The sequence below is a fragment of the Dreissena polymorpha genome, chromosome 5, assembly GCF_020536995.1.
Source record: "Dreissena polymorpha isolate Duluth1 chromosome 5, UMN_Dpol_1.0, whole genome shotgun sequence".
Lineage (NCBI taxonomy): Eukaryota > Metazoa > Mollusca > Bivalvia > Myida > Dreissenidae > Dreissena > Dreissena polymorpha.
The window spans coordinates 22,237,720-22,256,100 of record NC_068359.1 but is presented as its reverse complement, the minus strand read 5'-3'; the positions used below and the strand labels follow the sequence as shown (position 1 = coordinate 22,256,100).

Genomic DNA, 18,381 nt, shown 5'->3' with positions numbered 1-18,381 from the left:
TAAAAAAGAACAAAATTTAATGGTCCAATGTCCACTTTTTTATCAGTACACAGTATTCAAAAGTATTAACAGTTTGTTCACAATCTAACCATTAATTTCTTCTGTTTAACACAAAGAAATGTTGAATTCATTTCACAAACAATTTAATGCATAGTTTTATGAGGATGTGACTTCCTTCCTGACAAATTACCTATACACATGAACATTTACATTCCAAGTATCACTATGACATCACAATGAGGTATCAACAATTAACCTTGGTAACATGGACATAAATGTAAAATAATGTCAAAGTTTCATACTAAGTCATTGAATCATGAAAATGAGATGAAAGTTGCACGACCATCTGCCACTTTTGAGCATGTATATGCAGACTGGAGATCTGGTACTATATTTCCACTATTACCAACTGATGTAAAGTTGTGGAAACTAACATCTTTGTACACAGCTTTCTGTCAGAAGCACAAAGTTAAAAGTGAGAAAATGAAGTTTTATTTTCGGTGCATTTCAGATGTCAGTTGTGTTAAGGTATATCCATGTTTTCAAAGGATTTATTGTTGATCCAATCATTGTAATGTGTGCCTCAGTATAAACAGAGATGATTTTTTTGCTATGCAATGTAATCAATAGTGATTGAAAACTCATCTCAATAGAAAACAAGTTTAAATCTCCATACAGTGGTTTACACAGGTAAACAAATGGTATTGTGTTGATTAGTTAGATCAACTCACATTGGAGTCTGACAAATCTCTCAGGTAAATACATGTATATCTTCAAGAAGAGTTTGATTGGGTCAGCAATAATACTGCTTCATTTTTTATAGTGTAGGTAAGATATGCAGATATATATTGTACATGTATGGGTACTTTAGAGCTTTTCACAAGGAGTGGAATTCCACCCTTGTTGAAAGTACTGTGGAGACCTCTAGATTTTTTATATTCAATATGCTTTCCTTGTAGATGGAGTGTGGTCTCGCCAACACTTACCCCTTATTTTTTTTATTTTCACATGTATGTGTCTCAGCTGGCACAGTTTTGCATATGAAATACACATATTTTAAGACTTTAATAGAATTTGAACACATCTAGTAACAATACCGATCCTTTAATTCTGCATCGTCAAAAAGTTTCAGGCAGAGATTTTGTGTGAAATCATTAGAGATCTTTCATGAATTTAAGTTTGGCTGTGGCTTCCATATTATTATGATTGATGAGCTACATGTACATGTGTATTTCCAATACCTATATGAGGTATGTTATACCGAAAGACTTCCAGTATAACTGATCAATGTGATTATTTTCCCTTATTGACAAAAAAAATGTATGTTAGGAGTAGGCAACCATAGCTGTCTCATTTTTACGTATAATGGCTTCCAGTGGTATGAAGTAATCAACCTTTAACTTATAGAGTGGCATATCAAGAAGATTCTTTCAGCTCTCAATGACATTTAATTTTCTAAATTGTACATGTACACAGACAAACATTCATAAATGTTAATACATATTATGCAATACCTATATACTGTAAATAAATATATTTCCACATGGACATGATTAATAACAAATGGCATAAATTTGAAAACAAAAGAAAACACATGTACAAACGAGTATTTGCATTTCCATTCTTCAAGATAAATTGTTTCTTGTGCATATTAGATTTATCAGAGAAAATGTACTATGTTTTATACAAAAACATATATTTTGATTAAAACCTTAAAAACAAATGTGTTCACCTTGCTTAAAATAATGATTGCAAATTTACAAATAAGAGATGATGCCTATGCTTACAACTCAATTTCAAACTTTTAATTTAATAAAAAAGATCATCCTTATAATCTTTATTTTTTCATCACTGCACATACAAATATTTACATGTATAATAAATAATACATTAAAGAATTGGTATCTTACAACAAATACAACATGAACATGTCAGGCACTAACTGAAGTCACAAAAATGTCCTAGAAAAGCAACAATTTCAAAGTTCTGTTGGATGTGCTAAAACAAACTGCATCACATCACCAAATATGTCAAGTCCATGGCTCGTTGAATTTCTGTTGATGGCAATTGTTGTTTGCAGCTGTTGAAAGTTGTGCTGACTCAAAGGGCAGGGATCACGTGGAACAAGGTAGGTGGTGTCATCTTCACTCAATTGCAAATCTCTAATGGCATCTGAAACTGCTTCATTTGGAGGCTGCTCAATGTTCCGAACGCTTGTGTAACGCTGGCTATCACCCTGGACTAGTGACTGGAACCACATCATATTTGGTGTTCTATTGTTCTCTGTTCTAATCTTGTGTGTGTTGTGGGTCTCCATCCACTGTCTCAGAGCTCTGTCAATTATCGGCACGAACACATACTGCAAAACCCATCTATGTGTTTTATCATTAACATTGAGCAGCTGTCTTTCCTCCATGTAGTGGAACAGCTTGTAAAACGTAACTAATACCTTGGTGAAAACATCCCGCCAAAGTCTCTCTATGCGTTGATTGTGTACTGATGGTCCTGTCAGGAATGACCCTCTGCCATCGCCATTTACTGATATCATTAACCGACCAATGTCCCCATATTCTGTACCGTTGTCAACTCTGACTCTACTCGGAAAACCGTACGCTTTCACTGACTGGAGGAAGAACGACGCAGCTGCCTTAGAGGTGTTACAAGTGGCGGCCCTAAGGAAAGACACCAGTCTGGAATGTCCATCGATTCCACCATGGACAACTATTCCCCATCTGAAAAAGATCAAAGAAAAGTTTGATAAGTTTCTGTTTTCAGATTAATATTCATTACCTAAACATGCCATGAGAAATTTCTTTATACCTAGTTGATGCATTTGTATAAGACTGAAAGCTACTTCTACAAAATAATCTCACTTTAAATATGCATGAGCTCAATGTGTACAAGTTTTCTGACGTTATGCAAGATATGCATTTGTCAGTAAACAACTAAAATGTAAGAGGGAAGAAATTTTTGAAGTACAAACAATGTACATGTACATTCGTAACCGATGCAAAAAGCTTTCTTTGTTTCTGTTTGTCATAATTGCTTTACAAGTTCCGCAATATAAGATACTATACACTGCCGTCAAAATATGTGATCTTCATTGTTTGACAAGAATTAGAGGAATAGACTTACTATTAATATTAACTGTTGGCCAAGAAAAACACGTCATAAATGGCAAATGTTATCAAAAGCAATGCAGATTTGACAAAGCTATTTAAGTTTGAAAAAACTTTAACCTAAGTAACCATAAAATGAAAAAAGTCAAATTTGGCAGTTATTCATGAAAATAAAGAAAATGAACATTATTTTTTTTCTCTCAAAATTTAAAATTTACTTTGAATGAAATATAATGAACACAACGAAGGTTTTGTGCAAGTTTCATCAAAATCCATAATGATCTGCTAAAGGTATCTGCCTGTTTGAAAAAGTTTGGACGACTGCAACAATGAGGACAGAATTTTGAAGGTTTTTTTAATTTGTGAAAAAATCATATTTTTGTGATATATCCCCCATTGTTCATATTTAGGTATATACTGATACCAACCTTATCAAGGAGTGATGTGTATCTAGATGCCACACAGAATTTGCTGTTGGTACACTGTACTTCCTTCTTTGTATAGTAGCTGACCACCTCAAGGCTGTACCAGAAGCATCTACATTTCTCAGCATCTCTCTGCATCTTTCTCTTTTAATGGAAATGCCTCTTGTCTTAAGATAAGCATGCACCTCAGCTGAACCTTTATAAAGAAATTAATATGCAAATTACATACAGGTATATATACATATGTACTGTACATATGAAAATGAAACCAGACACTCCATGGACCCTGTAATCGCTCACCTGGATTACAGTTACATAAAGACAAATGTACATGTAACTTTAAACAGTAATATTTTCTACTCTATATTTCACATAGAATCCCATATGCATGATATTTAACTATGTTTGGTTGTGGTGCCCATCTTGGATGTCAGACCAGGTCGTCTGATGCAATTCTGAAAAGCAAACCATTTAGTGACTGTTCAACCAAATTTTGATTTCAGTTGAACAAGTAGTTCCAGAAAAGAGGATTTTTAATTAGTTTCCTATGTGGCCCTACAAATGTATGTGTTATGTAGAACTTTTTTTTCTTGTTGCCATTTCCTTCAAAAATTGATTCCAGCTGAGTAACTGGTTTCAGACCAGTAACCTTTTTAATGAAACACCCATACATTGTACATATTGAAGTCCTTTGTCAAGCAGTTTCAGAGAAGATTACTAAAGGCCTTAATCGCTCATCTGTAAACCATGAAAAAAGGCAATAAAATCCTGTTAGGCGTGTACTTATTGATAACTTTTTTCCAGTTAACTAGGTGTGCTTATCGGTTGCTTTTTGACTTTGAACTCACTGGGGGCTGACGAGGTCAAAGCGTAGTCCGTTTCGCTACGACGTCGAGTATATGTTTTACTACGAAAACATTGTTTAAATACACATGACATCGAGAACGGATAAGTCGAAAATTGTGTTTAAAACATGTAAGATTATGATTTTGTAATAACAAAACTCTGAATTTAAGCACAATGTCATTTCATAGGTCTGTTACATCAAATTATAATCCAAGATGTGTCTGGTTTATGCGGTTAAACATGAAATAGACCGCTGATTTATCAAACCGAAGTCAAGTTTCACTTTAAAAAAATGCAATTAAGGTTTACAACTGTGTTTAATTGACACAATTTTACAATTTCCATATTGATCTATGTATTGTTAAGCCACTGGGGTGTTTAGAAATGTGTAGGGTGACCCAGTTATCAGAAATAAAGGCTACATATTATTATAAGGCATGATCATGTCTCTGACAGCATACGTATATGCCTCGCTACGACAACGCTTTAGCGTGCATGCGTTTCTCACAGAAGACGTATTGGTTATCTCTCAAAGGCAAAATAAAGAAGAAAAAAATTAATACAGAGTCATGGAGTGGCTGGATGTTTCCTTTGAGACAGAGGTAGTAACAACGGCACAACATGATCCGAAGCGCACAGTCGACATGGTTATGCACATTATTATGATATAATTACATTCACGACTAGGCCAAAGGAAACGATTAAAATCGAAAATCCATATATAAGATGACAGTTGAGAGTCGAGAACCTAATGTCGTCGGTCTCAATAAAAATGACGCATCTTCACCTTTTGACAATCCCTTATACATTCATTTTGATAGAGACCAACGATAGGTTTTCAGCATACGGTACTCTTTATCAAATGACATTCGATTCTCGTTATTCCCAACTCGCTTATCACGAAACTCTGCTTATGTCAAAGTAAATCCCATGTTCCAACTTCGATCATTATTTATCTCATACGGATTTTGATTTTTACATTGTATATATCAAAGCGATTTTCTTGAAAATCGGTAATCGTCAACTAATTTTGAGGTGAATTTCATGTTCGTATACATGATTGTACCTGTAAAATCCACACCTGTAACAGCCGTAAGGTGTGGAAAGTAGGACCCCAATCGCACAAATCCGCAATTGCATAATCAATATATTGTTGTAAAGTTGTGGCAGTGGGTTTCTGTCACAGGTTATTGTTAACTGCGTACATGACGGCCGGTTAATTTACTTCATGTTACAATGCGGTTAAGGCCCAGTCTCACTATGATGCCGGCGGAGCCCCAGTGCGTGATCAGGCATCTACCGGGATGAACCGGGGCCCTACCGGGATGAACCGGTGCTCCACCGGGATAAACCGTGTACGACCGGGGACAACCGGTGCTCCACCGGGAAAGTATTAAAATGTTTAATACCTCCGGGATGAACCGGGAGTCACCGGGTAGGACCGGCAACGACCTGCGTGGCACCTGGAACAACCGGGACTGTACCGGGAACAACCGGGACGGCACCTTAGCTCCAACGGGGCCCAAAACCACCCCGGCAGAGCTACGGCATCGCCCCGGTGAATGCCGGCAGAGTCCCTTTATAGCTACGTTACATAAGTAAACCGGTGCTCTGACGGCACCGTCCTGGTTGTTCCCGATGCAGTCCCGGTTGTTTCCAGTGCCAAGCCGGTTATTGCCGGTCCTTCCCGGTAACTCCCGGTTCATCCCGGAGGTATTAAACATTTGAATACTTTCCCGGCGGAGCCCCGGTTGTCCCCGGTTAAACCGGGGCGTTGCCGCAGCTCTGCCGGGGTCTGATGCCTGTATAACCCCGGTGAGTGCCGGCGTAGTGACGGTATACCGGGGCTCTGCCGGGACTCTGCAGGCTTTCACCGGGTTCAACCTTTTCGTTTGGATGTTCATGCGCACAGTGAAGCACGGCATCTTTTGCACTGGGAAATGGCAGTCTGCAGTAACTGAAAACTGCATGTGATATGTCCAGAAATGGATACAGAAACTTCGTTGAGCAACCTATACATTATATTTGTACTTCGTTGCGCAACCAATACATACTCTGTGCGAAACCTTTACATAAAACGACTTGTAATTTCCTTCGAAACAAAGAATTTGCATAATTAAAATATATGTTCGTAACCTGTTTTGTACTTTAAAATGTGTAATGTACACTGAATCGAAGTAAAATGTAGTTTTATTTAATTTAAGTTACCGTAATTGGCTATTTTAACAGAATAACCACCTTATGCATTGCTTCAAATCAAAATATTTCGATTTTAGCTCAAAATAAACTTGAAGGTTGCAACTACGCGCATTTGTTATTAGTTTGTTATTGAAAATAAGTACCTACCATTACTGGATGTTCCGTTCTCTAATCCATAAACACCAGAAAATATGAAACTCGCCTGATTAAGTAGTGTATTTGCACCATGTTTTCGTAGTAAAACATATACCCGACGTCGTAGCGAAACGGACTACGCTTTGACCTCGTCAGCCCCCAGTGGAACTAGCTGACAGAAACAGCAATACTCTTTCAATGTCGATATAGGTTGTTGTCTTGTGTCTTATTTGTTAAAGTGTTTGTCTTCTATATCAATCTCAAGAGTTAAGTTCAAATTCAACTGATTTTTACAGTTTGTTTTTCTGTTGTACTGTCCCACATCTGTCCCAGGTTAGAGGGAGGGTTGAGCGCTCACTAACCGGTTTAACCCCGCCACATACTTTATGTGTCTGTCCCAAGCCAGGAACCTGTAGTCCAGTGGGTATAGTTGTTTTTTATGTTCACTGTTATTCGTTTTACGTTTTTTTCAATAGATTAGGTTGATTTTTGTCCTTTATGAATTAATTTCACATCTTTTATTTCGGGGCCTTTTACAGCTTACTTCATGGTATGGGCTATATATATATATATATATATATATATATATATATATATATATATGCCTATCATTGAAGACCTTGTGTTGACCTGTAGAAGTTTAATTGTTGGCTGCTTTAAATTTAGTGGATGGCTGTCTCATTGACAATCATACCACATCTCCTATTTTTATACTAACTCCAACATCAGTGAACGTTACATTGAAGAAGGATGATAATTTCCTAAAGGATATTTGTAAAACCAAGTACATGTACATTCGCAACTTAGTTCAGCATGAACAAGAAGTTCTGTAGACAAAACCATTTTTATACTGAATTTCTCGTAGGAACGTTAACCTTTGTTAAACTAAGTTCTGCTGTGGACACCTTTTTTGGTTGGTTTGTATGGTCATCAGATAAAATCCTAAAAGGCAACTACTACCTAATGATCATTTCACCAAAGTTTTTTTTAGCAAAAGAGTCCTTTAGATCTAATTTCCGTTTTGGCGGCCGTCTTGGTTGCATGGTGAGGCTATTGGATATAATTTTGTAAGCCGGCAACTCCAGGACTATTCCATCAAATTTTGGTCCAAATTGGGTGAGTGGTTCTAGACTACATGTATTTATACATGTAAATATTGTATTAATTTTGTTATCTGGATTTTCTTTTTGTAAACCAGTTTTGTTTTCTGGAATGTCTCTTGAATTTTAAGTCTCTCAAAACAAATTAGAAACAAAGGCAAAATGACACATATTTAATTCAATGTCAGATAATGTGAGTTCAAGCATAAATGAGCGGGCTAATTTCAGCACCAGTTTAATGTAGTCGATTCAAATCTACAAAGATTTTTTAACAGCAGTTCTTTTCATATGACTTTAAGTGTTGTAGATCTATGTGCATTGTATCTGGATCGATTGAGATTTAATTAAGGAAAATCTTCATTTTTATCAATACTTTGTTTAATTTGCAGAGATTCCTAGGTATGACCCAAATGACCCCTTTACTTCACAAGTTATCATTGCATTGTATACAGAGTATGCAATAACATTTTAAGCTCTGGAGATAACAAAGAGAATTTTCAATTTATCAGAAATACAGATATTTTGCAATGGAGATATGAATTAAACCTTAAATCTGTGTTTGAATTTACCTGAATTAGGGTGGTCTCTGTTGTATTCTGCAACAATAGAATGCAAGTCGTCGTCACTAATATCTGTGTATGATGATCTGATCTGCATGTTGTTGGATCTTAATCTGCTATATAGTGTGTTGGGATGAAGGACACCACCTAGTAAACCTTTCTCTGCTATCTCTTTCACTGTATATCCCATATCAATTAGCTGTTGTAGTTTGCTGATGTCAATGTCACATAGATCTCTGCCACGTCCGTGAGGGTTTGGTACTGTGTCCTCTACAAGAGAGAAAAGTTTAAAATAATATTATACAAATAGGCATGTAATTTTAAAGTTTACATATGTAGCTTTTGTAAACTACAGACTCATGCAGTCAGAGGGTTGAGTCACGAGAGGGAAGCAGGAAACCAGTCATAAATTGCAACTGAATCAATTTCATGATTTGCAACAGTGTGATTTTTCTTGTGATTCAATAGGAACAATCAACATTAATCAGTCTTAAATACACATAGAAATGTCAAAAACACAAACAAAGATGCTTTCTATCTGTTAGGTATGATGGTATAAAAAGCTGCACTATACATGTTTTTTGAACATGCAGAAAATGAAATTACTCTGACGCACATAAAGTTTGTTCAGTCTGCTCTGTAACTTTACCATGAACTATAGTACTACATGTATGTATTTATTTCCATGTTATCTGATGGTTTGGTTTCGTAAACAAATGAAATTATAGGTACTTTAATGCTATAATAAAACCAGAGGCTCCCCGGAGCATGTAATCACCCACCAGAATTTACTTACAAAATATATCTAAATGCATATGGCTGACAACAGATCTATTAGGCAAAAATTTCCCACAGGATCATAGGATTTTAACAAAGTTTCAAAGTCAAACAAATGCTGGCTGATTTTCCAATAACACATTTTTTTTAAACAACTTCTGAAGAGGACCATCAAATGATCATTCACACACACACATAAATTCAATTGGCCTTCAAGTATCTAACAAGATGAATTTTATTTCCCATAGGATTTAATGTTAAACTATGTCCAGCTATGGCAGCCATCTTGTTTTACCGATCATCATCAACACATGGCTTCTTTAGAGGTCCATCCGATGATCATTCATGCATTAAATCAATTCAATTGACCTTGTAGTTTCTGACAAGAAGAATGTTATAAAATTTCCCATAGTGTTCAATGTAAAACTATGTCCAACTGCAGAGGCAATTCTATTTTTCCAATCGCCAAAAAAACCCATAACTTTTGGGGTTTTTTATGTAGTGCAATAGACACTTTACCAAATCATTTTTACTCGTCCTAATATATGATTATTATTATCCATCTACATTTGTAGTATGGTTTGGTTTCATTAACTAATTTTGGTAGGAATAAAAGAAGAAATTTGGGATGCCGATAACTCCCACTGTCATAAGCATATCTTAATGCATTGATTTTCTGTCATTGTGGCCTAAGCAACTATATTGTCCAAAAAACAGAAAAAAGTAATTTATTATGTGTCTTTTATTGCACGAATCATAGTTGTATATGATAAGATGATATCATATAAAAAAAATCTGTAATTGATTTTAACATGCCGATAACTACTAATGTTGTTCTATTTAGCTTTTAAAACTTAAGTAATATAAACTTCCAGTGAGTCTAAACTGTGGCTGCAAACGATGAAAAACTTAGAGAAGAATGTGTCCATGGAACACAGATGCCCCCGCTAAATGTTAAATACCCCAAGTCCATCTGTAAACAGGAAGTGGTGACCCGATAAATCTGAAAATGCCATACACATTACAACTTGTCACGATAAAGCTGCATATTAAATTTCAAATGATTTCCTATTGTCACTGCAGAAATATGCTTGACGGAAATATAAGTGTTGTTATTGCTAAAAACAACTTAAGTCCATCGGTCAACAGGAAGTGGTAATCCGGTAAATCTGAAAATGCCTTACACCGTCCAACTCATCATGATGAAGCTGGATACTATATTTCAAATGATTCTCTTTAGCCATTGCAGAGTTATGCATGACGGAAATAGTTAGAGACGTACGGACGGACAGACATCAGTGAAACTTAATGCCCCCGTCGTTTTGACGACGGGGGCATAAAAATCCGTAATTTACCAGCGAGTTGAAAAAAAATAGCAAAATGATACAGGTTTATTTGGTCCACATTGAGAAAGCTATTCTGGCTCTATTCTGTTTTACAATTTTTAACAATAAGGCCAAAAAAAAAAAATATGTGTGTTTCCGGTTTCATGCCTGAAAAAAATAGGTTAGGTAGGTCGGAAAAGTTTTTTTTTTTTTTTTTTTGAAAATCGGTAAAATCCGGAAATTTTTCGGGGTTTCTCCGAGTCCGGTCCGGTATTACATACTCTCCAAACCGGAAGTTGTGAAATTTTTCATGTTGGTTTGCAAAACGTGGTTTTAACTCAAGTTTACCGCGATTCAGACAGATTTTTATCGTGAAACATGCTTAGTAAAAGACAAATCTCGATGTTTGACAACTTTTGGCGCTAAAATAAGGTAGGGTCGGACATGAACACAATTTTTTTTTTGACAAGCTGAAAAAAATGTTAGGGTCGGGGCCAAAAAATAGGGTCGGTCGGGAAACCGGAAACACACATATTTTTTTTTTGGCCTAAGAATAATCTGCCAATATTTATCCAATGATGTTTTATCAGTGACAAACAATATCAGAACAAAGAGCCTGTCAGAGGGGTACTATTTGTATGGTAATCTAGACTATTTTATAGAAACATTTTTTTTACAATAAAAAAAATAGTTAAATGATACATTTGGCACTTAATTTGTTTTCAATAAACAAACAGAAGTGGTAAATGAAATAAGAAATGATACCTTTGGCCAACTCTCTAATTTGAAAACAAATTTCCATTTGACATTTTGTTTAACAAACAAACTCCTGATTAGTAAATCATATTTCAATTGACAAAGAAAATTTATTAACATCAAAAGATTATACAATTAAGGAATGAATCCCAATTGTTTTTAAACAATAATCAACACCTTGAATGGAACTCTTTATAAATTTGTTAATTGTCACTGATTAAACATTTGATACTCTTTGCTTGTTGTTGTGAAAACAAAACTTACATGATCATAATTATATTGAGATGTGATTGTTGTGTTAAACATTAACAGAAAATAAAATTCATGTCAATTTTTTTTACATAAATGATAATATAGTAGATATTTTATTAGGCCAAAAAAAATGATTGTTGGTTTCCCCTAACCCGGACGGGTCAATTTTTAGGTGCCTGGTCATAACTTTTTTTTTGCTATTTGAAAAAAATAAAAATAAAAGTTTACCTGCCTGGTCTTTTCTACACATTGAGGTTGTAATTTATGTTGTTTTCATAAACAAAATTGTGTCATATTAGTTTTAAACTAAGCTTTAAGGGCAAACTGACACTTCAATTCAATATCTTTCACATGTTTAATTTGCATCTTTAGAAAAAAATAAAGCATTACACATTCCATTTAAGAATTAAAAAAAAAAAAAAAAAAATCCTGCCTGCCGGGTCTGATTTTTTTGTCCATGTTAGGGGAAACCAACAATCATTTTTCTTTGGCCTTAGATAAGACAGGAAATGGGGAGGTATAATATTGTGAAATATAGTGGTGCCAGAATAACATTTCAAGTCAGGCTTCATCCGTGACGGGCCACACGTGAATGGGAGTGGATCAACCTGTTTGTACTGATTAAAATACGGGGTTTCTGAGAAACACCTGGTTAAAAATTGTTTTTTTTCCAGCTTTAATATATAATACAAGAGGACCCCATGTATTCCTACCTGGACAGCCTTTGAAAACAGACTATACATGAACATGCACGAAAATATCATAAACAGTATATCCATGGCGAGGGGAAGGCTTTTCATGGGGACTCAAGGATGAAGCAATTTTTACTCCGGGATATTGGGAATGTCGTTAAATTTCTTAAGGAATTAAGGAAAAATGTTATCAAGAATCTGGATTCCTATCCAGAATTTGGAAATTTTTTCAAATTTTACATCAGAATTATAAAATAAACACACAAGTTTCTTGTGAGAATTTAAAAACAGAAAATTTGATGTGAATAAAAACTTAAGATCAGTCCCAGCCAAACTCAATTTATTTTTACTGGACAGGAGGTCCTGTAATATCAAAACTTTTACAGGACCTTAAAAATTTTTACTGGACGGTCCTTTATTTATGTTTTGCAGCAGAAAATATTATACTGGTCAGGAGGTCCTGTAAGTGTGGTCACCTTACTGGACCTCCAATTTTTTTACCAGTCATGTCCTGAGGTCCTGTGAGTTTGGCTGGGACTGTAAGATATGCATTGCGGTTTAGATCTATTTAAAACAATTTGCCTAACATTTTTTATACCTTTATCTGGAATTTGGGAATGAATTTAATTTAATCCAGGAAATCGGGAAAGGACTCAAAGGAGCAAAATAATAGGTACAGGATTTCGGGATGGGACTCCCTCCTTACCCCCTTTATGCATGACAGGCCAAAAAGTTTGTTATATTTAGCATTCTACTCACCATAACGATCAACTGAATGACTGCTGTGTTGAGCATGTTGAGTCAAATCAGGGAGACTATCTCTGACTAACACTACTGACTGGATGGTGCTCTTCAGTAAATCATCTGGGACGGTGTGGTCATTCTCAAGCCTCTGCAAGTTTGTAAGAAGACTGGCGATCTGGGTGCGAGCTGCAGAAACGTCAAGGTTGCCGTTCTGTTTGCCTCTCTGTACATCTCTGAGTGTTATTGAAACTCTTTCAAGAACACTGTCAGCTGTAGGTAAATGCGTGCGTTGTAACCGATCCATTGCAAAATTGTAAATGGCGGTAGAAGATAATCCTTTCCTGTTTACGTTTGTTACGACGTTTCTGATTGGCTTAGGTCTTCCGGATCATTAACTGACCAATCAAAACAATTCGACTTTACAACTTAAGTAAAATTCCTTACTAAAGTTGAATTCGTGTAACTAAAAACATATTTTAAGTAGAAAAACCTATTTTAACGCAACTTAATTGAAAATAGTACAATTGATAGAGAAAATCCTTGTTAAGTTGAATTAATTCAACTTAAGTAAGAAAATTACCATTAAGCACCGTTAATGCATTTTCGGTGTTTTAATTAGCGTTAACGCCGCGGGAACCACAAAAACTACTTAAATTCATTTTAAGCAGCGTTAATTCGAATTAAGTAACTTAAATTGAATTTAAGTAGAGAAAAACCTAGTTTAAGTAACTTAAATTAGTTTTTCTCATTTTTGTGGTTCAGGCGTGCCATACTTGTCTCCTTTCTGTATTAAGGGTTTTCATATTTTAAAGTTCAATTGGTCTTCAAATGAATAAGCAATCAAAGTTCTTGATTTTGCCAACAAATAATGTTTACCAATTGTGGGTCTACTCTACTTTCTTTTAATAATTATTTCTAATTATGTTGTTTTTTTAATTTTTATATCAATGGAAAATAAAATATTTTTTCACTATTTTGTTTAAAAAGTACTTAAAGAAATCCAGGCAAGAATACATGACAAGTAAGGGTTGTGTCAAGAAGGTGCCATTTAAGACCCTATTATCAGTTTTGGATGCCCTAACCTGTATAGGTGAGAAGACTGTGAGAAGATTGGGGACAGTGGGGCATGAGGAACAACTAATACACAGTAATTGACAGGTTCGTGTTGAATCAAGCACAAAATTTTCTGAGCATTCATGATTCATTAGAATTGAAAAAAAAATTCAATCAACCAGAAAAATCCAGTTGACCAACTTTGACTTATTTGCATGAACAGGTATAAAATAGTGGGTATTAATAGCTTAAGACATTATTGGCAACATGTCTGTTTAATTTATATTATCAATATTGTTAATTAAGCATGGAATATTAATCAAAATTGGGGGTAAAGTTCAATCGACCAGTATTGACCAGTAATGACAAATTTGGGAGTATTGACAGGTAAAAACCGCCGGTTAAAACCGGGGGCGGTCGATTGGTGCCAACCCTGGGTGTACTAAAGGAATACTAGAGGAATACATGGGATATTCTCAAAATCTTACACATGTTGTTTTGAATATAATTAAATAGGATCAATTGATGAATTAATTCAGTTTGTGTAAACTTGGGCTGGGTTGTGGAACTATAGTTATTTGTTGTTATACAATTAAATAGGGTACTATGTAACTGTCAAAAAAACATATGCATTCACACGCATATAATCCAATTATTGGATGTCACTGATATTTTCAATTTTACTAGTAGCTAATTAAGACTAATTAAAACAGAATTGGACTTTCCTTGCAAAGTATTTCATTATTAATAATATAATACTATAATTAGCTAATGTAATCAAAACATATTGATATTTTAATAATTTAACTCAATGATATTAATAATATTTAAATTTTCCCCAAAAAACTAGGGCAGGAAGATAGGAAGGATTTTTTTGGAAAATCAACAGTGTTGTCAGTGTAAAATATTTGTAAAGCTTCTTCTGAGTTTGAACTTCAGTTTTACATTTTATGACCTGCAACATATTCTATGCTACTTTATTTCACTATGGGAAGTCATTAAAGTGTTCTTTATCTAATCTCATATAATGAATTACTACCCCATTTAAAAATGACACCTAATCTAAATTCATGAATACAATAGTTAAAATTGTTTTATTGTAACATGCTATTCCACTAAAAATGACCATCATAGAACATCAATGCTGTGCTTTTACTAAATTTTTCAATGATTTCAATTATTTAAAGAAAGAAATCTATCAGGCACTTATAAAAAAATATATAATAAGGGTGTCAAAATTTAACAAACTGAACAAGTCAATTTGAACTTCTCTTGCAATGCAAATATGAAATATCAAATTGTTCCCATACTAGTCGGCAATATAGCTATGACATTGTGTCTTTTCAAAACAAAATATGCATCAGACACACCTTCTGAAACTTTATAAGCGGTTTTGAAAACGCTATTTCATTGCAAACTTTCGTCAATAAAGGATACATGTTGTTATACAACCGAAAGTGAAAGTTCTGTTTAAATAAAATGAATAAAGAGCGAAATTGTTGAAAACTAACGAAAATTATAATTGATACTAACATAAGACCGTAAGACTGAACAAAATAATACTTAACTTTATAATCATAACATGAAAGTTTACTTATAAAGCAAATTCTTCATTCATCCGCGGACTTCTTTGTGTCGTAGTCATAAATGCCTCCAAATGGAGGTGCGTGATGCGTCTAAGTATAGAGGTGACAATAACGTAGTGACGTCACCATCTATGTATAGAATGTGGTTTACTATATATTGCTGCAAATTTGTTAAGCTTTATAACATCTAACTGGCCACAACTCATAAACAGAGGGTTTAATATACAAAAATGTTCGTCAGGGTCTGTAGATTTCAGAACAAGATGTCGTTTTTCTGGAAAGTGCTGGAGGGCTTAGAAATCCAAGATGGCGTCCAAGATGGCCGCCGTTTTATAATTCGATTACTAATAAAGGTGAAAATAGAATACCGGTACGTCTATTGAACACCTATATGTACTGACTTTAATATCTGATAGAAGTAATCCATTGATATAGAGCTTCTACCAAACAGATCATCAAGGTCACCAAAGGTCAAGGTCAAGGTCATTTCATGGTCAAAATGGAAAAATAAACGAAAATTTGAGTATTGACATATCATTTTCTTTTTTAATTCAAATGCTTTACATTTGCTGTGATAACTAACCTCTTTATTATATAGCCACGTTTACAAGCTTCATTTTAAACAAAAGTAAATGCCTAAAATTGTGTTGGTAACCATGGTAACCAAGACTACATACGCTATGTGGCTATTTTCCTGGTTCGTGGCAAGTCATTTGACATTATAACGATCAAGTTTAATAAGTTTGCTTTTAATCTTTAATAAATACTTTAAGACTTATCAAGGCAAATGTAAAGAACAGCTATGCAGTTTTCCATGTATCATATTTATTCAACAATCAAATCTAACCAGGTATTAGTGCTTGATACAGACTCATAAACGTTATTTACAAATGTTGTAAATTATGAGGTTTAACATTGTATTTAATAATACAAATGATGCAAATAACAAATTATGTTTTCCAGTTACAAACACTGAAAAACAACTCCTGTAAACCAGGAAGTGACTGACTGTCAAACGTCCTACTTGTTGCTTTCGGAAGTCGTGGGATCCTCGTTGACTCGGCTGGCGCACTGCTGACCAACATGCTTGTCATCGCATGAGTCGTCCTTTTACCATCAATTGTTCGCTCATTCAGATTCCAGTTATCAGCAACTGCCACTACAAGCTTCCCCCTTTGGTCTCTAGGTAGTATATTGTCTGGTACAATACCACCAGAGTCTGTTATTTTGTGTGATGCAATGTTCTGTTGGGCTGCTGATGTCAAGTATAACCGAAGATCTGGATATGAGATGGAATAAACAAGAGAGTACCTATCTTCAATCAGATGGCGGCTGCCAAACTCGTTGTTGAGGTGTACCCCTAAGCCCAGGTGTTTAGGGGATGGGTTTTACGTGACAAGTGTAGTTAGGTCACAAGCAACAGCTAGACATCTTGTAATGGTCCTCTCAGAAGCTTCCTTGTAGCATTTTTGTCATGTAACCAACACTAAAGAAGAGGCTCCACAAACTGCTATTGATCTGACAATTTGATTTCTTCTGAAGCGTAAAAGAAGTCATAAAATTTAGGATTATTCTCTATAATTCGTCTTCTCAAAATACCCATCGCCTTATGAACTACAGCTTCATCTGTGTCGTCCTCTGACTCTGGTAGTTCATCGTATGATCACTAATTGTCATCTTGAATGACCTGTTCCAACTCCTTTGACTTTCTGACAGCATCATTAATAGTCAAACTAGACAAACAAACTAGGTCAGGCTTTTCATGCTGATGAATAAAGGATACCTCTGGCCATAATTTGGCCAAAAGAAGAAAAACCAGTCCGGAATCATTTACAAACTCAGCCGAGATATCATTAAAAAATGTTCTGATTGAAATTAATGATGATTGTCTTCTAGCGCGTCGACAATATATCAATATAGCCTCGAACAACTGCCTCACCTCCTTGTTTCACTATAGCCACATAAGAAAACTGCCCTACCCAACGGCGGCCATGTTTTTAAAAGGACAAGGGCCATTTTCAAAATATGCTGATTTATCATTTGAAAAAAAGGTTCTATGCAAGTCTCATAATGATTGTGCAAAACATCAGACTTCTAGAGTGTCACAAGGTTTGACTATACCCATGTTATACCAGCTGCTACCCCCCTCCCGCAGACAGCCATGTTTTTAACGAACAAAAATCGTTTCCGAACACTCTGCTGATATATCATAAAAACACATGTTCTGGTACGCTTCATGAAGATTGTGTAACACATGTTTCTTCTAGAGTTTTCACAGGCCCTTTTTATAAATCTGACCTAGTGACGTTGTCCGAAATATCATTGCGACAAATGTGCTGAAAAAGTTTCGTGAAATTGAGCAATACATGTGTGTTCTTAAGTGTTAATATGGTACACGATAACGAACAGACGACGCACACAATATTGTCACAAACGGTCTTCGTGAGCAATGTGTACTCAGATAAGATAAAATCATTGTGCACACATCAGCCGTGAAAACAAACAGCTTGGCGAAGAAATCAGAACATGCTATCAATAGAAATCACTTGATGGGGATAATTGTCTCTACATTTGTGCAGATTTAAGATTTCCCACACTTAATGATAATATCCTTGTTTTTGGAGAACTTTTCAAACAAACTTCTCACAGGCGGCCAAATTGTTTTACCGCCGAGGATAAGTTTTATGACTTTTATCACATTTTTTTGTCTGACTCAGGAATTAATTTCAAGCAAGGATGTATTTGGACACAACTTAAAATATAAGTCGGGTAAAATTACAGCAACATTTGCAGAACAGCGCCAACGAGCAGA

At 35.1% G+C, this 18,381-nt stretch overlaps 2 protein-coding genes across 3 annotated transcripts in view; both read right to left on the bottom strand.

The window, feature by feature from the left end:
- The window catches only part of LOC127881002 (cyclin-dependent kinase 11B-like), a 67,056-nt gene that overhangs the window by 44,311 nt on the left and 4,364 nt on the right, over positions 1 to 18,381 (bottom strand). The window lies entirely within an intron of this gene.
- LOC127881003 (uncharacterized) overlaps positions 24 to 18,381 on the bottom strand; it is a 30,857-nt gene continuing 12,499 nt past the window's right edge. The window contains exons 2-5 of one of the 2 annotated variants that reach the window (XM_052428577.1): positions 12,946 to 13,200; positions 8,394 to 8,654; positions 3,548 to 3,740; positions 24 to 2,732 (exon numbers count right to left, since the gene is read on the bottom strand). In XM_052428577.1, coding sequence (XP_052284537.1) covers positions 1,979 to 2,732; positions 3,548 to 3,740; positions 8,394 to 8,654; positions 12,946 to 13,200 — 1,463 coding nt within the window. In that variant the 3' untranslated portion in view covers positions 24 to 1,978. Of the gene's footprint in view, positions 2,733 to 3,547; positions 3,741 to 8,393; positions 8,655 to 12,945; positions 13,478 to 18,381 lie in introns of those variants that run through there. The other variant, XM_052428578.1, reaches the window with a different exon arrangement.